This window comes from Equus przewalskii, chromosome 31, assembly GCF_037783145.1.
Source record: "Equus przewalskii isolate Varuska chromosome 31, EquPr2, whole genome shotgun sequence".
Lineage (NCBI taxonomy): Eukaryota > Metazoa > Chordata > Mammalia > Perissodactyla > Equidae > Equus > Equus przewalskii.
Genome location: NC_091861.1, coordinates 30,046,067 through 30,072,368, shown reverse-complemented (window position 1 = coordinate 30,072,368; position 26,302 = coordinate 30,046,067). Strand labels below are relative to the sequence as shown.

At 58.8% G+C, this 26,302-nt stretch overlaps 1 protein-coding gene across 3 annotated transcripts in view; it reads right to left on the bottom strand.

Annotated features, from left to right (window-relative positions):
• Window positions 1-26,302, bottom strand: part of ADORA1 (adenosine A1 receptor) — a 33,171-nt gene that overhangs the window by 6,356 nt on the left and 513 nt on the right. Inside the window, exons 1-2 of one of the 3 annotated variants that reach the window (XM_008526500.2) lie at window positions 25,933-26,202; window positions 25,206-25,603 (exon numbers count right to left, since the gene is read on the bottom strand). In XM_008526500.2, coding sequence (XP_008524722.1) covers window positions 25,206-25,546 — 341 coding nt within the window. In that variant the 5' untranslated portion in view covers window positions 25,547-25,603; window positions 25,933-26,202. Of the gene's footprint in view, window positions 1-25,205; window positions 25,604-25,899; window positions 26,203-26,302 lie in introns of those variants that run through there. The other 2 variants (XM_070602293.1, XM_008526501.2) reach the window with 2 other exon arrangements.

Below are 26,302 nucleotides of genomic sequence, written 5' to 3'. Positions count from 1 at the left end.
ACTGAGCCTGTGCTCCTGCCCCTCGAAGCCCTAGGAGCGCTCACACCCGAGAACCTCCCATGTCTCCAGGTGCTCAGCAAACAGCCGGAGGGCTCTGCAAATACCCAGCTCAGGGTTAGTGCCTGATGGTCTCCAAGTGTCCCCACGTCCTGTGGTTGGAGAAGCCATGAGTCCATGGGGCAAGACCACAAGAGCACAGATTGTTCTGTTGGGAGAGAAGGAGGCTGAGGGACACGCCATCATGAGGCGGAGGGTAGGCAGGTCCAGGCAGGACCAAGTGGGGCTGCTACGACAGATGGGAGGGGAGGCCGGGTCCCGCCATGCCCGTCTGCTCTATAGTGCACCAGCCTGTCCGTGTTCACATCTCAGGGGGTCCCCATCACCACTCTGTGAGCAGAGCCCAGCACATGATGGAATCCGCATTTCACAGGCTGTGAACTCAAGGCCCAGAGATGGGTGATAACACGCGCAGGTCTCCTGACTCCAAGACCAGCTCTCCTCCAGGGCACCGGCTCACCCTGTGCATTCAGACGCGGACGACCAGGAGATGGAGAGCGTCCCTGTCCTGGGAGCTCCAACACGGAAAAGTCGGGACCCATTCAAAGAGGGTGCCACGCAGAGACTGGGGTGGATGAGGTGAACTCTGGTGCTGCCATCCAGCCTGAGGACAGGGGGTCTAGCCCAGGACGCCCTCTGGGCAGTGATGACCCACTGAGAGCAGGTGGATTCTGACCGCGTCCCAGGTGGGAGAGAGGGAGGAAGAAACTTCTAGCCAGAGAGATGCCCCGCCCTCCCCCCTCCCACTTCCGACGGCCTGGAGCCGGGGATTAAAGCTTTCCGGGGGCTCCTCCAGGGCCAGGTCCCAGCAGACCCTGCCGCGGAAAGTATCAGTTCCCATCTGTTTTTCTTGCTATTTTCTCCACGGTGGGAAAGGGCTGGACCCAGGACCTTGGCAGAGGTGGGGCACGTTCTCACAGGAAGGGCCTCCCAGGCCGGAGAAACTCACCTCTCCCAACACATGGGAAAGGAGCAGAGGCTGCAAGTCCCAGGGCACACGGGGTGGGGTGGGCTGAACACGCCTCCAACGCTGGGGGACACGCCTCCCAAGTCGGGGTCCAAGGCCTCCCCTCCCCAGGGCTGTGCTGGGAACTAGCCAGAGAGATGGCTGCCCTGGGGAGTGCAGGGTCCCGGACCGATGCGGGGGGGTGGTGGCGGTAGCCACAGAATGGAGGCACAGAGGCACCACGCAGGCAGGGCAGGCAGCTCCTTAAAGATGTCATTGAAGAAGCCAAGGAGAGCCCACCAACTCCAGCATCTCCCTGGCGACGCATAAAATCCCACCTTTGCAAGAAGCTCCTCTGGGTTAAGAACTGCCCTTTCTGCGTGTTATGTCTAAAAACCCAGGGGACACCAGCTCCACAGTATGGATCAGTCCACGGTCAGCATCCAACTGATGGTGCTGACAGGGAGGCACGGGGCCCCTGGAGCAGAGGGGTGGCAGAGAGACCGCCAGAGAAAGGACGGCTTGAGGAAAAGGTAGAGGAGAGCCAGCCTGGCTGAATGGAGAAGCATTTCACATCACAGCGGCCGCCAGAGGATCTGGTTCCAAGGTGGAGACTGGCGGGAGGCCTACAAACCCTGCACCCCGACCCTGACCGGGCGGAGGAGGCCCCAGCCCTACACCCGCCTGCCCCAGCAGGGCTGCCATGGGAGAGCAGGGAGCCAACACGAGTGAAGCTGGCCGTGTGCGGGCACTGACTCCGCGCAGCCCTATGGGTTAAGTATTATTTCCTCATTTGCTAATTGCAGCAACGAGACTCAGAGAGGTTACGAAATACATCCAAGGTCACTCGGCCAGGAAGAGGCAGAGACAGAATTTCTAGACTGAGACCCGCCCAAGTCCAAAGTCCACACTGGACCCGCCTGGGAGCCTCTGTCCTCCCTCCACGCCTGACCTCCTCGTCGCCCTCAGTCTGGCCTGGCCACTGGCTGCCAGGAAGTTTAATGGTTGGTGCCGGGGTGACCAGGCAGGCGAGGCTCTCTCCCTCCATTCCTTACGCAGGTGTTCACTGCACGCCAGTCGGTGCCAGGCACCGAGAGGCAGGTTCAGGAACATCCGAGAGAACAAGCTGTCAGGAAAGTACAGTGCTGGAGGCAGGGGAGGGACATGGACCACTCACCCGTCCACGGGTCGCCCAGAGAGTGAAGGCCGGCCCAGAGGACAGCAGCACACACGGGGAGCAAGTGTCGGGCGGGGTGCTGCCGAGGGCCAGACAGTGGGCAGACGGCTCTCCGGGGGGAGATGCTGAGCTGAGAGCTACAGGAGCACCAAGAGCCAGCCCGCGAAACCCAAAGGTCGCGGCAGAGGCATCCAGGCAGAAGGTGCCTCCGGTGATGGCTCTGAGGCCGGAGTGGACTCAAGGGACAGAGCGGCTAGTGAGGGAGCCTGGGAGAGGGCAGGGGGCTGGGCAGAGACGCGGAGGGCCACAGGAGGGTCTGGGTTGATTCCACGTGCAGGGGAAGCCATGTAAGCAAAAGAGTCACTCAATCCACTTTCTGTTTGGAAAGCAAGAACCAACTGCAGGGAGGCTGCTGCGGCCGTCCAGGCAAGGTGAGGAGGCCATAGCGGGGCAGGAGACGTGTGCGGCTCTGGGAACAGCCAGCAGGATCTGCCCTGAGTCTGGGTGTCCAGGTGAGAGAAAGAGTCCTCAGGATGAGGCTCTGGTGTGGATCCTGACTGCTGAGCGGAGGGCGGTCACTCCCCTCTCTCCCGAGGGGCCTCCCCTGACTCCACCCCCCTCCACCGGCCCCTGAAGTCCATGCTGTGCTGCAGACACTCCTCTGAGTGCACATCTGAGCACCTCCCCTCAGGGCCTGGGCATATCTTGCCTGTCTCCCTGAGGGGTCTGGGAAGGCTCCTTCCCCCTCATTCAGCTCTCAGCCCAGGCATCACCTCCTCAGAGAGGAGTCCTGACCCCTTGCAGAACAGCCGCCACCACCCTCGACCTCCTGCCATGTTTAATTCTCTCATCAGAGCCTGTCCCTTCCCGCTTCCTGCTCCCTGCGTGTATACACATGTGTCGTCTGTCTCTCCAGAAGACTGCAAGCTCCTCCAGGGCAGAGCCATCATTCTGCAGGTTCCCACTGCATCCTCAGTACCCAGAACCATGCGCAACAGCTACTTGTTGAATGAATACATGTAAAAATGGATAAATGAACCCATGTATCCATTTATTCAATCATCCATGATTTATTCAATGACAAATAACAATGATTCATCCAATCATTTATGATTGATTGAGGACCTACCGTGTGAGTACATCTCAGGCACCAGAGATAAGGACTAAGCAGAAGATGCTCAGTTAAAGAAGATCAGATTAAAAAGCTAGCCCTGGAAGCAATTTAGTGCCCCGGACGGAAGAAAACATCGCCTGGTTCATTCCTGCCTCGCCAGGGGCCATGGGGAACCCGCCACTGAATCAGACAACTGCCGGGCCCCTGCTTGGGTCCCGTGACACAGGCTGCTCTGACCAGGGCCCCTGATGAGAGGCGTGAGCAAGCTGTGCCAGGCCACCAGCTTGCCCAACACGTCCACACAGCCAGAGCCCCAGAATGTGAGTGCAGAGGCTCCCTGGGCAGAACCAGCCTCCCCAAGTCCTCAGCCTGCAGCCCAGAGACTGTCTCCATCTCCAGCTAAATCTCACAGCAGCCGTGTGCATGCCGAGCTCCCATCAGCCCCTTGCCTCATGGATGGGCCCCTTTCACAGTAAAAGCACGGCCAGGTGGAGACTCAGCTGTGCACAGAGGGGTGGCCTCGAGGAGGGCTCCTCCTGGACACCACTGGGACTGATTTCCAGGCTGACTCTGAGAACACGAATAATAAGCCTCCTCAGAACAGGAAATCTCAGAACCCCACCAGGTGACGACAGACCATGGGACCTAGGCAGGAGAGAAGCATTTGACAGAGAAATACAAGGGATGGGTGTGGAGACCCCAAAGAACTCTCTGGCGAACCAAGAGCTGGCAGAGGAAGGCGCTCAGAGGAGATGCTCCGCCACCACACAAGACTGGAGCGTGCACATCCTGAAGCTGTCTGTCCTCGGCTTTCCCTGCTCGCCCTGCCGGCTCTGTGTCACCTGGCGGGTGAGCCCTGCAGGTGGATTTTCCAGGCTCCCGAGTCTGCCAGGCCCGTGGGAGGCACTGGAGTGCTGGGGGTCGGGAAGAGGCCAGGATGCTCCCACCCCTCTCTCCCCATCGCACACAGAATACCAGGCAGCAGTCAAAGCTCCTCCTTGGCTCCACTTCCCACAGACAGGCCCACAGTGGTTCCAGCTTCCACCAGCCCCTGCAGCCCCTGGCCTCCAGGACCACTTGTTCCCTTTGTCCTTCAGCCGGGGGGCAGCTCCCTCTCGTTGCTAATCTCTCTCCTGTCTGGCTCCTTGGACACTTCATCACCTGTGTGACCAATCCCTGGCATGAAAGGCCCTTGGCTGTAAACACCTCAGGGATGTCTGTGTTCCTGATTAGACCCAGACGGCTTGGGAGAGACCCTGGAGCAGGAAGAACTGAGTGTAGTTATCACAAAGAACTCCCCACAGAGGGACAAGAGGACAGACCAGATTCTCAACAGACACGTGTCAACTCAGGAGAGAGAGAGGCAATCCCCAGGGCGGGTTTGGTTCTGTTTGAAGGCAGGGGTGACAAAGTGTCCTGTGGATGGCTGAGACCAGGGCAGAGTCCTCAGGCCCAGCCACCCCTGTTTCCTGCCACCTGCTCCTCTCCGAGGCCCTGGGCAGGAGGGCTAGGTCAGAGTCCGGAGGGGTCAGCATCTTTCTGCAACCCTGCCATTTGGATCACTGGGACCGGATCCTCCACCCTCCCTGCCTCTCCCTTGGTGTCTGAGAAGGAGCATATTTCATAGCTCTGGTCCCCTCCTTCTGCCTCCCGTCTTATCAAGGATCTCAGCCACTTGTAATTGGAAACTTGGATCTCAACACCAGGGCAGCAAGGCTTTCAGACTATTAAACTACTTCCTGCGGAGAAATTCCTCCTCCCAGAGGAGAACAGGAAACCAGATACCATCAAAGGCGCTGGGCAAACTCAGGGGCCAGATAGTTAAGAGTAACTTTGCCCAGAGGAGTCTGGACCAAGGGCCCCTGGGAGGGGCCAGGATGTCTGAGTCTTAGTAATCCTGCCTTGAATCTTGCTCACTCCAGGCATCATCCACCATCTCTGAACATCAGTGTCACAAATCCCCAAAAGGGGGATCCATCTGGCACCCCCGGGCCTGCCCGCAGGGCTCCAGAGTGGACTGCAGACACTCTGAGCTCCTTGAAAGAAGAGAGCTGGACGAACTGATTGGGTTCTTAGTGTAATGGGCCTTGGAAACAGCTCCTGGCCACATGCTGAGGACAAATGACTCCAGAGCCTGGGAGGAAAGACAAATAAGTCTACTATGTGACCCAGCAACGCTGCCTATTCTGAAAGACCGCACCCCTCTCTCTGCTTCAGTGTCTGGGCCCCTTTCTCAAATCCAGGTGCGAGCGGAAAGAGCACGGCTCCTGCCCTAAAGGGACTCTCCCTCTGATGGGGGCACAGCCCCGAGCAAAGAGAGTGCCCGGGCTGCGAGCGAGCAGCTGTGCCAGAACCCGCAGCCCGGACTCCCGGCTACACCGGCCCGGCCGAGGTCGCACCAGTAACCGAGAGCCCGGGTTCTCCTCCAGGCCCGAGCACCCTCTCTGGTGTGCTCTCTCATCCTTGCAGAGGGGGCTTGGGTTTGCTCAGCAGTTCTGATCCAGAGGAGGCTGCAGGGGGCAAGGTTAGGAGGGAGGTTCTCACATTCGGGGGAGGCACATTTTCAGCCTCCCCAGCCCTTTCTCCCAGGCCTGGGCACGGCAGAACGTCCCCACAGGGACGGACAGGAGGCCAGGTCCTGAGCTGGAATTAATGCCTCCTCCCCACCCCCAGCTCTCTGACTCCCGAGGCCAGGGACAGCTCCCACATCCCAGTGACGGGATAGTCCTTGCAAAGGAGGGCGTCTGACCTGAGCAGTAAATTCTAGAAACTGGACCCAGACCTCAGCCTTTGGGCTGTTTCCTGCTCCAAGATTTGGTTCTCTCCCACTCTGCGGGGAAAGCCAGGACAGCCCCACCTGCCAGGGGATGACTTTCTTTTTTTTTTTTTTCCCTAAAGATTGGCACCTGACCTAACAACTGTTGCCAATCTTCTTTTTTTTTCTTTTTCCTGCTTTATCTCCCCAACCGTCCCCCATATATAGTCGTATATCTTAGTTGCAGGTCCTTCTAGTTGTGGGATGTAGGACACTGCCTCAACGTGGCCTGACAAGCGGTGCCATGTCCAAGTCCAGGATCCGAACCCTGGCTCGCGCGAATTTAACCATTCAGCCACGGATTGGCCCCAGTGGATGACTGTCTGACTCATCTGGTGGGACGGAAAAAACCATGCTGCCTGCATGCGGATTTAATCAGCTGTGAGTGGCTGGCACGGTGAGGCCTTCCTGGGATGACCATGGTGGTAAAGGGCATCAAATTCCTTTCCCTATGGCATGGAAAGTCCTGATGCTCTGGGGGAGGAAGCTGATGGGATGGTTCCCCACAGCCCTCTCTGGCTTCGCAGACAGTGGCCCCTTACAAGAGGCGGCAGAGAATCCTACAGCCTGGCTGGCACATCGGGAGGGCCCGGGCAGGAGGGAGCTGGAATGAGCTGGAAGGCCCATGCTGCCCACCCAGGGGCGCCTGCCTGTGAAGAGGGCAGTCCTCCTCGGAACACTTCCAGTGGTGGGAGTCAGGAGGCCGTGTTCCTGTCCAGGCTGGGCCGGGAGGGAGCGGTCTGGCCTTGGATGAGACCCCTCCGCTTGGGGGCATCCATGTCATCTGGATGCTGTGGGACTGGTAAGACACTTCCAAGCTCTGGCAGGCAGTGGTTCCCCTCTCCCGGAAGGTGTCTGATCATCCTAGAGGGAGAGCCGGCTTGGCACCCACAGAAGGGTGTTTGGAGAGGAGGAGCCCAGACACCATACAATCCCCCAGAAGGCAGTCCCTCTTCTAAGGATTTCACACTCTTGCTATGTGCCCCACGTAGAGGAACGGGGGGGCGCAACACAGAACAGAAAGAGAACGTTTGCTGAGTGAGTGAGTGAGCAAACGAATGAAGTGTGCTGTGGAGTCAGATCTGACCTCACGCTGCGGCTGCCCCAGGAACAGCCTGTGACTGAGCAGGGAAGAATTCCCCACGTCTTGGTTTTGTCCTCGGCACAGCTTGGCCGCCTCGCTGTGACCCTAAGGTGGGGGCACGAGCTTATCTGGGCCCTTGGCGAATAGGAACAACTGAGTCCACTAGGAAACACAGTCTTTTGAAGAGACACAGAGCAGGCTGCAGACAAACGGTCCCGTTTCTTGCGGAGGCTGGCCACAGGGCCTTTGTATCTATGGTGCAGCCAGCTGTCCCACCTAACGCAGCCCCGGGACGGAATCAGTCTGTTCCCTGATCCGGCTGACTAGTCTGAGCTGGGGTGGGGATGGGGTGGGGGATGAGAGCTGGCTCAGCCCAGGATGAAACCCCACACAGGTCCTGAGAGACCAGCCTCCCTGGCTGAGCCCCTGAAAAGCTCTCCTAGGGGAGGGGCCAGTGTGGAGAGTGGGGACAGGGAGGCAGACTGGGGGAGCCAGGCCCCTCCTCCCGCCTCCCCCTGAGCCTTTCCTGAACCGTCTGGAACCAGGGGGTGCTCAGAATCTGCCTGAAGCCCTGTTTCCAGCAGGACCATAATCGAACCCCACTGGAGGGACGAGTACAGTCCGGAGCAGCCCACAGGCAGGAGCTGCTGAGACCAGGAGGCAGGCCCAACGCCCTTGTGCCAGAGCCCGGAGTCACAGGCAGTGGGGACACAGCGACCTTCACCCTGGTGGGCAACTGCTCTCACGGGGCTCAAGTTCTTTCTCTGTTTCCGCTGGCTGGGACCTCGGGGCTCCCCAAGTTCACCGTGCCTGGCCCTCCACTCCAGAAAAGATGCCACAGACAGCAGGATGTGGGAGGAGAACAGAGAAGACAGGAAGAGTTCTCCACCATGGGACTCTTCCCAAAGAAAGAGCACACTCCCACCCTCGGGCTCCATCCTGCGGCTCAGCTGGTACTTTTACATCAGAAAGTCCTTCCCAGGGTCTAACTTGAGCCCCTCCTGCTATATCACAACCCAGGGTGATGCTGCTCTTGGGACCCAGAAGCCACAGTCACACTCTCCCAGGTCCTGCCTTTGCTACCCCCTCACGTCCAGGTCGGTGGGGTTTGGAGCCCAAAGAACAGGGAGAACTCAGCACCCAGCAGTCTCCCACCGTCCCTCCTCGGTATCTCCTGACCGTGTCCCACCGTGTGCACATTCACGGAGCCCAGAGCCCCACAGCCTCAGAGGCGCTTCCAGGAAGTCGAGGCCAGGCCCCATTCTGGAACCAGCCCACCCTAGCCAGCAGCCACCCAGACAGCGCACAGAAGAGTTTAGCAACCCTGAGCCCCATCCGCCCTGCCCCCTAGGATGTCTCGTCTCAGAGTTGGTTTAGCAGGAGGGCCCTGCACGGTGGAAGGCTCAGGGGGCCCTGAGGGCTGCAGGTCGGGCACAGATCCCTCCCCAGGACAGCATGCAGCACTGCAACCTCCCCCTCCTCCCCAGGCTGGACAAGCAGGAAAACTGTTTTCCTCCCTGAACGTACATCTGCAGGTACGGAGGGCAGGGACCGGGTCGGGCTCCACGTCGGATCCCTGGCACCCACTGCAGTGCCTGGCACGTGGCAGGCACCCAGGAATACTTGGGGAAGGAAACAGATTCATGCAAAATGCTCAGGTGAACCCAGAGAAGGCAGGAGGAGGGCAGGGAAGAAACAAGGAGGGAACACAGAGAAAACAGGTGCGAACCTGGTAGACATTCACCCGACTGTGTCAACATCGCTTTAAAGTGAAGTAGTGGGGGGTGAGAGGCAGCCAGAAGCCAGTCTGAGGCCTCCTGCTCCTCTCCACGTGTCCCCCTGCCCACAAGGACAAGGCACCTTCAGTGGAACCCTCACAAGCTCCTGTCCAAGGTCCTGCCTCCGTCGTCCAGCCCCAGAGCATTAAGCCACATAATTACGTGGTTCTAGCAAGAGTCTAACCACACTGCCTCCTGCTGCAGAACCAGCCCTTCTCTCCGCGGCCTCGGGCGGAGGGGGAACAGCCTGTCTCATCCCTGGGTGGAGCCGGGGAGCTGGCCTGCACCCCGTCATTTGCACCCGGAAGAGGGAGCCACACGGAGCCGCGAGCACAGCCCCAGAGCAGGGGCCTGGAGAGGCGGCTTCTCTGGGGGTTGATCAATAAACTCATCTTCAGTCGCTCTCCCACCTCAGCAAAGCCCTACAAATCTCTCTGATCCGCCACAATCCGGGATTAGCATGCGTGTGAAGGAGGAGGGAGCTTATTAAATCAAAGCCTTTTTTTTTCTGTTCACCATTCACGAAAACTTCAAAGGGCTGTGCTCAGAGCTAGAAAAAGGAAAAGCGGATCGCTGGCAGGAATGGGCCTTGGGGACTCCACCAGGCGAGAGTCAGGCAGGACACGCGCTGGGCTGCGGGGTCAGGGCACCAAGGTACCTACCCCCGCCCCAGCTGATGCAGTACTGACAATCTGGGCCGTTACACGTCCACGCAGGCCCGACCACCGCACCTCACGGCTCCCTCCCTGACCTGAGAGCTGGAGCCACTGTCTCCAGCAGAGTCACCAGGCAGCCAGGGCGCGAGAGGCTCGGGGTCACGGAACCCCGGCGGCTTCACAGCACGAAAGGGCCGGGTGTGACTCAGACTCGAGCCGCTGTGGCAGCGCATCGCATCGCCTCTCAGATCTCAGTTTTCTCATCCGTAAAAGGGAGCTGATACCCACCCACCTGCTCCCAGAGTTTCCATAGTTACCACTGCAGGCACAGTCTCCCCTCCTCCTTCCACCGTCATCCTCAGGGGAGGAAGCGTCTCAGAGATGAGGAGACGGGGTGACTGGTTTGGGGGAGACTCTGACAGGGCACCCAGGAAAAGGAAGGGCCTCTCTCGGATCGCACAGGAAACAGGGATGCAAATCCCCACAGGTCCATCGCAAATCCACCGGTGTGACCCGCTTCTCCTCATGGAGAGAGGAAGGGCCGGGAGCCAGGATGGGAGGGGAGCGGGAGCCGGAGGCGCCCCAGCGCAGCGAACAGCAGCACATGCACAGCAGCCCTCACAGAGCACCTCCAGACCAAGGAGCCCACGCGTCACGCACACCGGCTTGTAGGGTAAAAAGAGCAGGTTTTGTTGTTGCTGTTGTACAGATGGGAAAACTGAGGCCCAGGAGGGTTTGGTGAGTGCCCAAGGCCATGGCTTGGCTGGTCAGGGTTTGAGCTGAGACCGAGCCCAGGTCCTCTGACTCAGGCCTGGGGCTCTTCGCAGGATGCTCTCTACTGTGGGCGGCAGAGGGGCTCCCCGGAGCCCCTCACAGTGCCCAGCCCAAGGCCTGTGGCTGCCTCTCCAGCTCACCCACCCCACTCTCCCCTCTGTGGACCTGGTGGGATCGTTGCTGCTGCCATGACACCTGCCACACCGCCTGATTTAGCTCCCTACATGTGTGACTGAGGTAGCTGCACACAGAGCACACGCAGGCCCTGGGGCCAGAGAGAAAGCAGGTGGGGCCTGAAGGAAACCAGGCAGCAGGCCAGGCCAGGCCTGTGCCCACGGCAGCTGTCCCAGAAGCCAGCCCTCCCAGTTCAGACTGTGCCGATTTCTCTCGCTCTCTTGCAAAAGCTTGTTTCGCCTCCATCTCAGTCCAGAAGCTCCCTGAGGACAGCGGCTGCAGTTCCCCACAGTCTGGAGACCCCAAAGGATGGTGACCGAGGGCAGGCGGGTCACAGACAGCGTCCACTCTGGTCTCGGGCAGGCAGGTGTTCAAACCCTGGTTTTCCTCCTTACTAACTGGGGAGCAACTTCAGTTCCTGGCTCTCTGTCTCTTGATTTGTAAATGGCGCTGGTGCCAGCCTTGCAGGACTAAATGAAACTACATACGCCGCCAAAGACAGCACCAGCGCTGCCTCTGACACTGAGGAGAGACTCGGCTCGCAGGCTCCCTGCCCCCGAGGCTGCGTGTCTCCCTCCAGGGGACCCTCCCGGGCAGCCCCCAGGGCTCACAGGGGAGCTTGAAGCAGAACGGGAGGTGCCCCACATGCTGTACCCCGAACAGCACAGAACACGCCCTCCTGTGCGTGGCCCTCCTGTGCCTCCTGCCCGTCTCCGAGGCCGAGCCCACAGCACGGCGCCCTGGCACATGTGTAAAGCCACACTGGTGGATGGGTGTGCCATCTGTCCAGAGACAGACAGGTGCCACTACCCGTCCATCCTCGTCCGTCCCACAAGCAGCAGGAAAGGGAAAGCCCCGTAATACTAGAGCGAGAAGGTGGGTTTATCCAGTCCTCCCTACAGCCCCGTGAGGTAGATATTGTCATTTCCATTTTACAGATGTAGAAACTGAGGCTCAGACAGTCGGCCATGGTCACAGAACAAGGAAGGAGTGAGGAGCAGAGTAGAGGCTGAGAGCAGCGTGGCCAGCCTGACTCCCGCACATCGGGATGCTGTGTCTCTCAGCATCCCTTCCCTCACCAGACTCAGCACACACAGCCCACTGGGCCCTCGCACAGCCCTGAGAAGCTGGGCGGGGACCACGAGGTCCCGTTACCGTCCAGAGGGACCGGGCGGCTGGTCCAGGTAGGCACAGTGGCAAACAAGGCCCCCAGTTCTGCCTCCTGGGTCCCAGCCCGAGTCTCCCTCTGAGCTGGGCAGACGGGGGCCGCTCGACCCCCAGCCTCCCTCCTCATAAGCGTTTCCCTGAACAGTTTTCCCTCAAGCCTTGATGCAGGCTGAGCGCAGACTCTGCCATGCTCTCACGGGAAGGGGTCCCGGAGACAGTGCCACTGCTGCCCGTGGGGAGCCAGCCCTGGAGGCCCCGTCATCATCATCAAGGAGTGACAGCCCAGCGGCAGCCGCAAACCCGGTCAGTTAGGTCCCTCCCTCCCGCCAGCCCAGGCCGCCCCACACCTGTGGTCAGGGAGCCCTCGCTGGTCAGAGCCCCTGTGTGCCGGCCTCCACTGCCCACTGATGGCGCTGGAGCCGCCAGCCCACCTGCAGCCAGGGACCCCGCAGCTCCAGCAGGTGGGGCAGGGGGCTCGCTCTGAAACGTCAGCTCCAGAGGCAAGCTCGGCCTCTCTCCGGGTGGGTGGCCACCCGCTTCCTGACCCTCTCACCTCCCAGGGCAGCGGCTCCTCTGTCTCCTGGCCTCTGCTCCACTCACCGCCCGCAGCCCTGCAGCCAGCAGCTCCTCTGCCACCTCCCTGCCAGGCAGGCAGGCCAGCCCCTGGGCAGTGCTCTGAACCACAGGCCAGACACCAGATGGGGGTTCAAGGCCACCCCCTCCCCACATACACACTCAGAGCCACTCGCCCTGGAGCAATGAAGCCATTCTCCACGACCCATACCCCGAGCCAAGAGCACTGCCCTACAGGCAAACCTTTGCGGCAGGGACTGGAACTATGCCCACTTTTATAGACGTGAAAACCAAGACCCACAGAGGTGAGTGACTCACCCGAGATCACCAAGCAGTACGCACTGGAGTCCAGGCTCAAATACAGGCCTTTCACTCATCCATTCAATTGTTTGTTCAACAATTCCAGTTATACTTAGCAGCTGTGTGACTTAGCAAGTGGTGTAAGCTCTCTGAGCCCCAGCTTAGAAAACATGGAAAATAGGAATAGATTATATTGTTAATATAAAATACTATTAGTGCCTCTTCACAAAATTGTGCAAGGATTTAAATAAGAGAATCCAGATAAAGTATTTAGCATGGGGCCTGGCAAAGACTGGGTGGGTGCCTGGGAGTCACTTGCTGCTATGACCACGCATTTGGTGATTCACTGGGTCAGTCACTGGATACCGAAAATCAGCAGAAACTGCTGGGCACTTGGAGATAGACATGAATAGGCCAGGACCCCATCCTCACAGGCCAGGGAGGGGCATCACCTCAGGGCAATTTGACAAGGGCTGTGATAAAGGGGGCACGGGGAACTGTGGGAACACGAAGGCAAAACAAGGATGCCTTCCTGGAGGAGGTATCATCTGAGCTGAGTATTAAAGACCGAGTGAGAACTGGACAGACAAGAGAAGGGAGCAGCTTTCTAGGGGTGTGTGTGTGTGTGTGTGTGTGTGCGCGCGCGCGCGTGCGCGTAAGATGTGGCCTTAGATATCAAACCCCCTTCTTTTCTTCTTCTCCTCAACTCCAAGGTCTGGGCAGGTTAAGAGGTAGCCGGCCAGGAGGCAGGGAAAGTTGAGTTTTGAGCAAAAAGAGGACAAGTGGTGGAGCTGAGCCTCTCGGGGAGTTTGGCCCTGTGCACACGCGTGTGGCCCAGCCTGCCTGGCCCTCCACCGAGGGGCAGCCCTGGCCTGTGGGTCTGTGCCCTCGAGGCCAGGATGTGTCGTCAGAAAACACCGTCCACTCGAACGTGTAAACTGTGTTTCCCATCAAGGAGGATTCCTGGCGGGACGGGGCTCAAACAGGAAGAGAGGAGCTTGGCAGGGGCTTTGAGGACGGGGCCGGAGCGGCAGGGCGGGTGGGCAGAGTTGAATGAAAGCCCAGGAGGTTATTCTTTGACTCGTAAAAATAAAAGTAAAAAGCTGTACCCATACACACACATACACACACGCACACAGGGGTGCACATGTGAATACGCTCGCCCCACTAAGGGCCTGAGCTGCCCTGGTTCTGTGACACTGGCTGGCTGGCTCGCGCCCAGACTGTCCTCCCGGGGCCTGACACAGCTGCTGGGAATCGTGTCTGTGTCTCTCCCAGCCCTGGCTGGGCGGCTGTCATCAGGGCAGCCCCGGAGCCGCCCCGTGGGGCGGGGTGTTCGCTCTGCAGAGGACGGCCACAGTGGCAGGTGCGTCTGTGGGGCTCAGTGAGTCCCCAGACACACTGAACGTTTCCTCCCCGGAGACGATCGCGGAGCCACCAGCCCTCGGGGGAGCCCGCGCTTCACTTCACAGGACGAGGCCCTCGGGAGGACGAGGGGAATGGGGAGGGGCTGGCCACAGTCCCTCACAGACGCCTGCAGGAATGTGGGGACCGGAGGGGCGGGGCTGGGAGTCAGGAGACCAAGATGCTCCCCGCTAACTTCCACGGAAGCTTGGGTGAGACCCTCCACCCCTGTGCCCCACCTCTGGAATGTTTCAGTGAAATAAGCCGTCATTCCCCAGCGCCAGCCTCTGCCCTTGTGGGTGAACGTGAAGGAACCGACTGACGTCTTCCCAGGCTGCCTCCCAGCCTCCCCACCAAGGCTCCTTCCTCCGCTGAGCATCCTCGCATTCCTTCCCCCACAGACACTGAGTCAGCCGCCTACTAAGTGCCAGCCAGGCGCGGGTTAGGGACCGGAATACAATGAGCAGGACAGACGGAGAGAACCATGCCCCACCTCCCTCTGACTCGGACCTGAACCCGGTGGGACAACAGCGGCCACACAACATCACGTGGTAAACAAAAGACCAGCTTTGGATGATTCGACGATGCGCCAGCCCCTGTTTACTGAGCGCCTTCTCCATGTCTCATCTCTCAACCTCAACAACCCTTGGAAGGAAGTATTCAGAAGCCTGTTTCGTGGAAGAGTAAATGGAAGCTCAGGAAGGTTAAGTAACCTCTCCAAGACAACGCAGCTCTAAGTGCCTGAACTGTCTGCCTGGGAGATGCTCTCACCCTCCAGGCCACCGGGCATCGCGGTAAATCAGGGGAGGGACAGCTCTCTGAAAAGGGGATCATCACAAATATCTAGGGAAGAGGGGCTTTTCAAGCATGCCTTCCCCTCAGTGCCCCCAAGAGAATCAGCCCCTGTGAGTTGCCATCCAGCCAGGTGCATGTGCACAGAGCCCTCAGTCAGATCTGCTGGGATGGAAGACAGGGCGGTGGGCCAGCTCCTGCCGTGCGGTCGCCTCGGCCCTGCTCCCCTGGGTGGCGAGCTGAGGTGAAGACATCGGCCTCTGAGAGCTGGCCACACGCCAGACCCTGTGCCAGCCCTGCCCACTGCGCTGCCCAGTGTTCTTGGCCACACAAGGCCCAAGTAGACGATCTCTGCCTGGAAGAGCCACAGTGCTCCCGTGAGCGGGCCAGAGTGACAGGGACCCAGCATGCTGTGCCAGCCCTGGGGCCCCTCCCGCCTGCTCTGCCCATCAGGGCGGGGCCAGAGCTGATCCCCGATAACTACCCATGTATTGATCGGCTGTCCTCTCCTCTATGTTAGCTGACGCTGGGCCACTCCGTGCCCGACAGCGGCTGTGAGCAGACTCTGCTCTGGAGCAAGAAGAAACAGCCTCAGTGCAGGGGGTTAACACAACCTACAGTGCCGGCCACCCATGGGTTCCGGTGACAGGCTGGGAAACGAGGCGGGGGAGGCACAAGGTGTGTCCAGGGACAGGCCCCGCCCAGAGTGACTGAGGATGGGCAGACACCTGGGGGCCTTCGCTATCCCAGAAGCCACTGTGTCTCATTCCGGATGGAGCCTGGCCAGAAGGGAGAGCCCCCAGCTCTGCTTATCTTTGCGGAAGCCGTAGGGAGCCCCAAACCACGTGTCCTTATTGCTGGGGTCCCGGCCTGAGAAAGCCAACAGCCTCCCAAGCCCTGAGGTACGAAGACAGTAGACAGAGCAGCTGCAGGCACCCGGGAGCCTGCTGGATATTCAAGGGACCCCTTCCTCCAGGCCATGTGAGGCACGAAGGGCCCATCTGCCAGGCCACGAAGGGACGGGAGCTGGGGAAGGAGTGGGAGGGAGACCCCTGGAGCTGCCAGCACATCACCTCCACTGGAGTATCTCTTAGGATCTGAATCTCCCCCCAGTCCTTCCTTCCCCCCCTTCCCCATCTCCAGAACCGGCCACCAGCCCCGCCTAGCTTCAGCTGGAAGCCCAGGGAGTCCCACCTGATTCCCTCTCCCGTTTTCACACCCAGCCATCACCACTGGTTCTAACTCGAACACGCCTGAAGTCTTTTCAGTTCTCTCCACCTCCACTGCCTCCTGGGCTCCAGCCTGTGCCGCCACCCCCCACCTCCCACCGCCATGCCCTCCCACCGTCTTCCCACCCAACCCAGTACAGGCTCCACAGCAGGCAGGGCCACCCTGTGTGGATGTGGTGCAGACAATGATTGATTTTTTCTAAAGAGAAACCACCCTTGCTCACATGGAATAAATCCTATTTTGTTGTGATATATAATCCTTTTTCTGCATCCCTGGATTTGACTTGCTAACATTTTGTTAAAGATGTTTGACCTTCTAAAAATGTAATTTGGATTATGTCATTCTCTGCTGACAGTGCTCAGAGGCTCCACGGCGCACTCACGATAGGATCCTAACTCTCAGCCGTGAGCCATAAGGCCTAGGAGGCCCCCTCAGGCCTCGGGACCCGGTGGATCTCTCTGGACGCTGACATGGGGTTTGGAGAAGCCAGAGAGGCAGGCTCAGAGAATACCCAATGGCTCCCTCGAGTCCTTCTCGAGCTGGAATCACCGGCCTGTTGATCTGTGCGTCACTCTCTCCCCGCTAGTCTCCAGGTCCCACAAGGTGAGGGACCCGGGCCAACTTCTTGACCTTGACAAGACACCTCATGTCTGCCACCGAATCTGGCACTTCTGAATTAGTGAAGGAATGAACTCTGGCCTCCTCCGTGGACACGGCTGCTGACAAACACGTGGCCATGCTGCACGTCTCACATCGGCTCCTCACAAGAACTTGAGGTGAGCCCCTCGTGCTGCCCCAGTGACCCTCAACTTCTGGAGCCCAGTCACTCCCCACTTTCCAGAGAGTTGGTTCACACTCGCTACTCTCGCCAGCACCTCCTCCCACATCCTCCCTCTCAGCTATGACCTTGCCTCCCACTTCACTAAGAAGACTGGGGCCTGGGAAGAGAGCTTCCCGGCCAGCTCCTGCTCCCATGTGACCTGCCCTCCTGCCCATCAGATGACCACCACGCTCCCCTAAAACCAGGACCTCCCTGTCCGTCCGAGGTCCCAACTTTGCTTGCCTAAATGAGGACGTCACTCCAGAAATTCTCTCCTTCGCCCCATCATCAGTTTTGCACTCGACACTGGATCATTTCAGTCAATGCACAAGCACACGGATGTCCCTCCTATCTTAGAAAAAGACACAGAACAAACGCCTTGTTCCCGCTTCTCCTGACAGCTACCGCCCATGACTTCACTCTTTTTGCAACAAAATTCCTCACGAGAGTAATCTACGCCAGCCGCCTGCCATTCCATTCCGCTTCTCTCTTGAGCCTTCTGCACTCAGGCTTTCTGATCCCACCACTCCGTTGACATCGCTCTGGCCAAATCCAACGGTGCTTCTTGGTCCTCATCTCACTGACCCATCAGCAGCCAATCTCCCGCTTCTCCTTGATGCACTTTCTATACTCGGCTTCCGGAACACCACCCCTGGGCTCGGGTTTTCTTCCTACATCTTGCTTCTCCTCCAGTCTCGCCTGCTGTTGCCTCATCTCCTCCCCAGCCTCTCCACGCTCAGTCCTTGTCCCCTCCTCTTCTTTGCCGGCACTTTCTTTCTTGGGGATCTCATCCAGCCATGTGGATCTACAGCCGACGGCTCTCACACGAACACCCCCAGCCCAGACTTCCCTCCTGAACTCCATCCTCGTATGTCCATCCAGCTGCCTGCTCACCACCCCAAACTCAATGTGCCTCCATCTGAGCTCCTTTAGTTGCTCCCCAAACCTGCACCCCTGCAGCCTGCTCCCCTCAGATAACACCAGCTCTATCCTCCCAGCTACTTAGAACTAAAAGTTTGCTCATACTTAACTCTTCTTTCTCTCACATCCCACATCCAATCCCCAAGCAAATTTTTTGGCTCTTTCTTCAAAACACGTCTGGAATTTAAACAAATCATGGTACAATGGAATTCTAACAGCAATGAGGAAAAAACAAACAAAACCTACTGTTTCACTCAATAACAGGGATGGATCTGAGACATAATTTTAAGCTTCAGAAGCCAGACACAAAAGAGCATACACTGCTTGAATCCCTTCATCCAAGTTCGAGAACAGGTGGAACCTAATCAGCCAGCACGGTGCTTCCTTTCAGGGGTCCTGACCAGGAGGGACACAGGGAGCCCCCAGGAATGTTCTAACTATTGATCTGGAAGGTGGTTACAAAGCTATAGCCTATGTAAAAGTTTATGGAGCTATACGCTCAAGACGCACTTGGCTGTCTGAACATTTTACCTCAATAAGAAGAAATGAAAAGTTAAAATCTGAAAATGCACAGCCAGCATTATCCAGTTCTCACCACCTCCCTCTCCTCTCTCATGAGTCCTGCAGTAGCTCCCACCCAGGCCCCTGCTCGAGCCTTGTCCCCACAGCGCTCTCTCGACGCAGCAGCCAGAGCGAGCCCTTATCACCCCAGTCAACCATGTCACTTCTCTGTTCTACAGACTGCTGGGCTCCCCATTCCCTCAAAGTAAAAGCCAAGGTCCTTCCAGCGGCCTCCACGCCGCAGCTCCTCACCTTTCCGGCCCTGCTGTGACACTCCCCCCGCATCACTCCATCACAGCAGCACGGACCCCCCTTGCTAGTCCCCAAACGCACGAGGCACGTTCTTCCCTGGGACCCTTGCTCTGATTGCCTCCTCTGTCTGGAACGTTCTCCGTATCTGCAGGTGTGGTCCCTCACCTCTCAGGTTTTGCTGAAATGCCACCCTCTCCACGGGGCCTTGCTGGCCACCTCAGTTAAAGGGGCAGCCCTCGCTCGCCACCCCTCCGGGTGTTCCCATCCCATCCACCTGCCCTGTTTTTTTCCTCAATAGCACATTTTACCTTCTAACATGCTACAGACTAGTGTTTGTGTTTATTCTTTGGCGTCTGTCCTCCAATGCGTTAGAATGCAGGCTCACCCTCTTTGTTGTGTTAATGAATGTGTCCCAAGCACCCATAACAACGCCTGGCACTCAGTAAGTATTGTTGACTGAACAAATGAATAGACTTATCTGTATTAGGACCAGTGATCAGTTGCCCTCCTCTCCCAAGGGACAGAGAAGTTCTGGAGGCAGGTGGCAGGAAGACAGTCCCAAAGGGCCTGTCCCCCGGGACCAGAGCTGCAGAAAGTGGGTGTGGAGTAGGGTCCAGCTGCCTGAGCACGGTGAGGTGCCCAGTGCCAGTGTCCTGCCACTCCCACACCCACCACAGGCAGCCTGGGCTGCAGGAATCCACAGTCTCGACAGTGGCTAGGAGCCCCAGACAGAGGGGGAGACAGAGCAGCCTGCCCATCTCTATGTCCCCAGGCCCAGCAAAGGGCCAGCACACAGCAGGTGCTCAAGGTGCATTTTTGAAATAGATCGATGCATGTCCAGCTCCCTAACCCCAACCTCTAATCCTGCTGGGGAGAAAATCTCCAGAGTGAGGAGCAACACAGGGAGAGGGGCCCTGACTCCCTGGCCTTTGGGGTCAGGGAAGCCCTTTGCCAGCGGCCCTGTCTCCCACAAGCCAGCATTTCCAAGGGGACATGAATGCCAAGGCCGGCCCAGCCGCCCCTCCCTCGCCCATCCCACCGCCAGCCGAGCTTTGTTCCACGGCGTGGGGGAGCTCCTCTGGCTCCGAAGTGAAGAGGCTGAAGGGAGATTTCGTGCAGCCAAGGAGCCGCCTGGCCTCCTTCCTCTCTGCTCGGTGCTCACCCTGCCAGACGGGGCCAAGCCCTCCACCTGGGGACTGCTCTCCTCCTAAAGGCAAGGAAACAGGACGCCCAGCCCTCAGGGGAGACAGCCAGGCAAGGCGGACCAGACCCTTCCTGGCCCAGAAGGCAGCTCCAGGGACCTGCAGTTTTGGTGAAATTGGGTGGGAGGAGCCGGGAGATCTTTAGCCTCATGAGAAACTCCCTACAGACAGAAGCCGTGCTGCACACCAGGAGGCACCACCCAACGCTCCAGCCTGGGCCCTGAGCCTCCAAACAATGTGAACTGTGGGTGTCAGTGCATGTTATTTGTAATAACAATCCAAATAGTCAAAAACATGAGAATGAGTAAATAAAATACGATAATCATGTATTCAAAAAAGGTTTACAGCATGCCTACTGTGTGCCAGGCCTGGGGGATCCATGGGTCTGTACGCAGAGGCAGTCCTGGCCCTTAGGGTGCTGATGAAGCTCAGAAAAACTACCTGGGCCACGAGTGATGGAGAAGGAAAAGCAGATACAACCTGAGTGCCTAACAGAGGAAACCAGCCTGGTCCAGGGGTGGGTCAGAGAAGGTTCCCAGGAGGGGAGGCTGTAGCCGAGGCCTGAAAGACGGCAAAAGGGACAGCCCACTGGTACACCAGCATAAAAGTCCTCACAAATGAATGTTTACTGACATGGGGAAATGCTTATATACAACATCAAGTAAATAAAATGGGATATGAAACCATAGATGCTCTCAACTATGTAAAAATAATGCATCTATAGACAGATGATAGATAGATAGATGGATAGATGGATAGATAGATAGATGACTGATAGATAGATAGATAGACAGATACGCATGGAAACATTTTCTGGACACCAAAATGTTAACAGTAGTCATCTGTAGGTGGTAGAATTACTGGTAATTATATCATCTTTATTCTTTCCTAGTTTTCTCAAATTTTTAACAATAAACATGGATTGCTTTTATGCTCAGAAAAAATACCAAGTGTCAGGGTGTGACTTAGGGCCCCACCCACCACCCCGGGCAGAGGATTCTCCTCCTGCCCCCAGCAGCCACACTCACACGTGGGCAGACGGCTCCCTGGGAGTCATCCCAGGGCCAGCGGGGGACACTTTCCTGAAACTCATCCAGATGGCTCTCAACTAGAGTCCCGTCCCCTTGCTCAGCGCGTCTTCAGGACGAGCCACCTGGAGGCTGTCCCTGATTCCAACAAAGACCCAGCCTTGTCAATCACAAAGCAACCGTCCCCTCCAGGCCCACCACTAACTGGCTGACTTAACCTGGGAGGCCTCATTTCTCTGCTCTGTTCCCTGAGGAGGGTGAGTGCTAACAGCTCCTCCTGCCCTAACCTTGTATGTTGGGGGTCAGGGGGTCAGAGGCCGGGGTCAAGAGTCAGGATGGGGAGGAGGAAAGAGCTCCCAGCTGAGTGACCTTGAGCCCCTCTCCCCTTGCTTCTGTTTCCTCTTCTGCGAGCCCTCAGGGCTTGCTCCTCTGCCCTTCGTCTCAGACACTCAGGCTGAGACTCACCAGTCCTTAGAGGAGCTGGAGGCGGCCCAGTTCTCCGGAAAGCAAAGGCAGGTCTGGAGCACAATCGTTCTGGGACCCTGAGGTCACAAACGGCGGTGGCCATGAGCACAGGAGGCACTTGGCTGCCAGAAAAAGCCCAGGCCGGCCAGGCTAGGGGGGCAAAGCCACACGGACCCTCATCTACCAGATTTCCCTCCGGGCCGGCGCCATGCTCCCGGTCAGCAGCCCAGCAGGCAGGCCTCCAGCTGTGGACAGAGGCAGGGCTGCCAGGGGCTCCCAGCCCACTGGAGCGAAGGGGAGGAGGCAGGGGAGGCGCGCGTGGGCTGAGCAGAGCACAGAGGCCATCGGCAAAGACAAGAGGAGAATGAAGCTCCCCCACGAGTCCCACAGCTTCTTGGGGCTGACTCAGGACACTCAGGGGCTGCCTGCTTAGAGGCACCCGTTAGACAGGCCGGGACTCAAGTCCTGTCTCTGCTCCTGACAAGATGCTTGAGCAAATTACTGAACGTCCCCAAGCCTCAGACCTCAATCTGTCCATAGAAGTATCTACAGAAAGAAGACAACAGCAACCTCCACTAGTGAGAGGCTGGGAGCATCAACGAGATAAAGCATTAAAGAAAAAACACAGCATAAAGAAAACATAATCACTAGGAGCAACACAACCCTACCTGCCCCAGATCTCAACATGGTATTGGCACGAGTCACAGTAAGGACGGACCATGGAGAGACACAAAAGGAGCCCAGAGACCTCGAATCCAGACCCTTCATTTAACAGATGAGGGGAGAAAGGCTCAGAGAGGCTGAGTAACTTTTGCAAGGTTGCAAAACAGACCAAGGTTCAAACTCCCACCTTTCTGACTCCTATATACCCGCCACCCTCCACCCACCACACCCCATCTCACCACAGACGGCTGTGCTTGGGTCTCCTCCCACAGAGAGGGCATTGGTCAGGGAGTCCCTGCAGGCACTCCCCCTCATAACCAGCCCCTGGAGCAGGCACAGAGCACCACCAAGAAACCAGGGTGAGGGGGTGGTGGGGTGAACGCTGGAGATGCCCCAGAAGCGGGAGCTGAGGGACGAGGGTATCAATTACGAGGCATGTGGGGGCCCTATGCAAACTTGTGCAAAACACACGTAAATGACCTCAGGCCATTGGTGAATCAACAATTTGAGCTGTGTTTTGGCAACTGGATCACACTACATGACATGAACCTTTTCTCTCTCTTGGCTTTCTGCCAGGTGAAGGGAACTGAAATCTTCAGTCCACTGACCAAACCATGCTGACGGAGCTGACTCCTGTCACCAGGATGCCCCACAGCTGCCTCAACAGCAAGGTACTGTGTCGGTACTACGCCCTGGTGCCCGGGGCCGCGTCACCCTCTGACTGCTCATCCTCTGATGGGGGACCTCTAGCTGAGAGGGCTTCCCCCAGACCCAGCAGCCCACTGCCTCCAGCTGCCGGGAGCGGAGCAGCACGTGCCCTCCCTCCTGCAGGGGCACCTGGGCTGTGACAGGCAAGGGGCTGGAGTGGCCCATCCCCTCAGCCCAGCCTCCAGAATGCCAGCAGCCTTTCTCTAACCCGGGAGAAAGGCTCCTCTCTGTGGGAGGAGGGCCCTGGGGTGCACTGACACCTGGAAGGCCTGCCTGGGGCTCAGCTGCGTGAGCCCCGGAAACTCATCCAGTTCACCACATTTCCTGAATGTCTGCTGTGTGCCAGACCCCATGAGGGGCTTTCTGGAAAATCTGCAGAAACAGACAAGATGTAGCCACTGCCCAGGTCACCGCCCTGAGGCACTGACAGTCCACCAAGGGGGAAGAGCAGGCACAGATGGAACTTCATGGCACTTCGACACCTCCCTGGAAAGGTGGGGTACACGAGTGCATGTGTCTGTGCATGTGTGCGCATGTGTGCATAGGTGTGTGTGTTGGGGGGGCGGGGCAGGGCTGGCCCATCAGGCCCACTGTGAGCCCACTGTTAACAGTGACGAACCTACCACGTGCGGTTTGCACGTAACATGTCAGACAGCACTCAGTACTTTCCACGTAGGAGTTTATCATACTCTTCCAATCATCCTAGGAAGAAGGCACTATTATTAATGTCCCCGTTTACAGATGAGGAAATTGAAGCTGAAAGAGGTTAATAAGTTACTTTCCCAAGGTCACAGCAAGGACGTGACCCCAAGCCTGGATTCATAGCCTCTATGTACACCCCAGCCTTGGTCCTGGGAAGACGCTCCTCAAGAGCCCCAGCTCCTCGAGGCTGGAGCAAGAAGCAACAGGAGCTGCCTCCCGGAGCAATGGGCCAGTGGTTCCTGCACGCACGGCCCCCGTCCCAACAGGGCAAGTAGGGCACTTCTGCAGCTACAACCTCTGTCACGTGCGGCCTGGGCCATGGCTCACCTTGGCGTCCACTCAGCAGATGGAATTTCTTGAGCAGCCTTCACCTATCTGCCTATCTGGTGAGTTTCCTAATGTGGCAACACTCTGTGCTGTGGCCGGGCTCAGAGGCCCAGCCCACGCTAATGGGTTGAGACCAGCTGCATCTGCACAGCCCAGCCACGACCTGGGACTAATGGCAGCAGGAAGGCCCCTCCGCGGCTGAGCTCACCGGGCTTCTGGTTGCCTTCCCTGCCTCCTTCTCCCCTGAGCAGCTGTCTTCAGCCCACCTCCCCTGGAAACGAGGGTGTACGGGAGGTGGACAGCAGGGAGCCTGGCCTCAAGGTGCCAGGCCGTGGGGGAAGCAGGAGGTAGGGTAGGCAGTGGGGTCAAGGTCTGCTCCCATCAGCTTCAGGAGACCTTCTGGGTCTTAATTTCCCCTGTACCAGCTCCCACTCCACCTCCCTTACAGGATCACGGTGAAAAAAGGAAAAAATGTTGCATGAAAAAAGCTTTGAAAAGTTAAACGTGCACAAATGTAATGCAAATGGGAGAAACATGGGTGCCTAGGCCTGCCTGGGCGAGAGGCCAACTGAGGCCAGAGGCCCCACGTCCCGGGTGTGGAAGCTACTCCCCGGACGGCAGGTGCCAGAGATGGCCAGAGCCCCCGGGAGGAAGCGGATCCACTGGTGACCAGATTTAAACGGGGTCAAGCACGCCTCACAGAAGCGTCCCAGCAGGGCTGGCCCTGGCCCTGCGCCCAGGCGTTCGCTGGCACTTGGTGGCCCCAGCACTGCCTGGTGATGAGATTATGGCCTGGCAGGCCTGGGCAAGGAGCCCCAACACGGAGTAGACACCCGCATGAGGACTGCCACCGTCAGGCCACCACCATGTGCTGCCTGACACACGTGGGTTTGCACAGAATAGGCACGCCAAGAGCAGGTGCCCCTTCCTCCCTCCTCCTGCCTGCCGCAGAGATCCCATAAGCAGGAGCTGGGTTTGCCAGGATGGCCCCGGAGGGTGGAGCCGGCTGGCACAGAGTTATCCAGAAAACAAGACTAAAGGGTGTCTTCAGGAAGCCCAGCCAGGCCTGGCTGGAAACAGCACTCCTGCCCCCACCATGCCACCCTCGGCACAGCCTCACTGCACCCTGCAGTCTGGTCTGCCCTTCCACGTCCGTGGGCCGGGGGAGCACAGCTCCTTACCACCCAGGGCTCACAGTGACTGTCTTGGCAGGCCCACCCCAGGCCGGACAGGCAGCCTCAGTTTCCCTGGCCGTGTCGGGAGAACAGCAGCAGCTTCGGTCCCGGGGCCCTGGGCACTGCCAGGTTCCCCTTCCTCCAGCCCCTCCTGCTTCTGCGGCAGCTCAGCCCAGCGCTCAGAGCAGAGGACAGGCAGGCAGAATGTGTGCTGGGGCGCAGTGGCCCAGAGACTATCTGGCTGACATGGGGTCTTATGTTCCACCTTTTATCCTCTCTACACGGCCCTCAAGCCACCCAGTACGGGCGCAGCAGGTGCCTCCAGCTGCTCTGGACTCACCGGAGCGGGATCTTGACGCGGAGGTAGCGGTCCACGGCAATTGCCAGCAGGGCCAGGATGGAGCTCTGGGTGAGGATGAGGACAGGGCAGGCGACCATGAGGCAGGTGTGGAAGTAGGTCCGTGGCCCGATGTTGATGAGGATGGCGAGGGGGATGACCAGAGCACCCACTGCCACATCAGCCACCGCCAGGGACACGATGAAGCAGAAGGTGGCATCCCGCAGCGCCTGGTTCACCTTCACCGCCCAGATCACCAGCACGTTGCCAGGCACCGAGACCAGGGCGATGAGCACCTCGATGCCGATGTAGGCGGCCTGGAAGGCCGAGACGGAGGGCGGCATGGCGGGCACAGGCCGGGCACATCAGCAGACGGGCACCAAGGGGCGTGAGGCAGGCACCTGTGGTCACGGAAGCCTAGAGTGGGGAGGCCTGCCTGTGGGGAGGGGAGCCAGCAGCTCTGCAGCCCCCGCCGCCCTGTGGGGATGTGCCCCACTTGGCACACGTGGTGCCCGCCCAGGCTGGCGGAGTACCTGGCCCTTTCTCTCCAATCTTTGTCCCTCCCCTTATAGCCCCAGAGGTTCCATTCAGCAACTTAAAATAGCAGCGCTCACTCCTCCACCGGCTTTCTTATCAGGTGAGAGGCAGCTCCCAGCACACACACCCGCACGGGTCCCCCATACCCGGCTCTGCCCACCTATGCCCACAGAGCAGGACGCAAGGAGCTCACCATCCTGCGTGCTGGCCGCCAGGGGACCCCAGAGGCAGCGCCTAAAGTTGCGGGCACCTGGGGCCGCCCGGAGCGCCGCGGCCACGCCGGGCAGGGCTGGGCTCCGGCAGCGCGCGCTGCTCCTGGTTCTCCAGGCTCCCGCGGCAGCCTCCCGGCCCGGCCTTTCCAGCAATCACATGGTGCGGCGGAGGCTCAGCCCCGGACGCTTTTAAAGAGGTAGCGCCCGTTCCGCACCTGGGACTGGGCGGGCAGACGCGGGCCTAGGGGGCTGAGCCGAGCACCAGGCCAGGGCGCGGCCCCTGCCCCGGAGAGCGCCCCCCGCCCCGCCCCGCCGGAGACCCTGCGGCGCCTGCCTCCCAGCCCTGCCCGG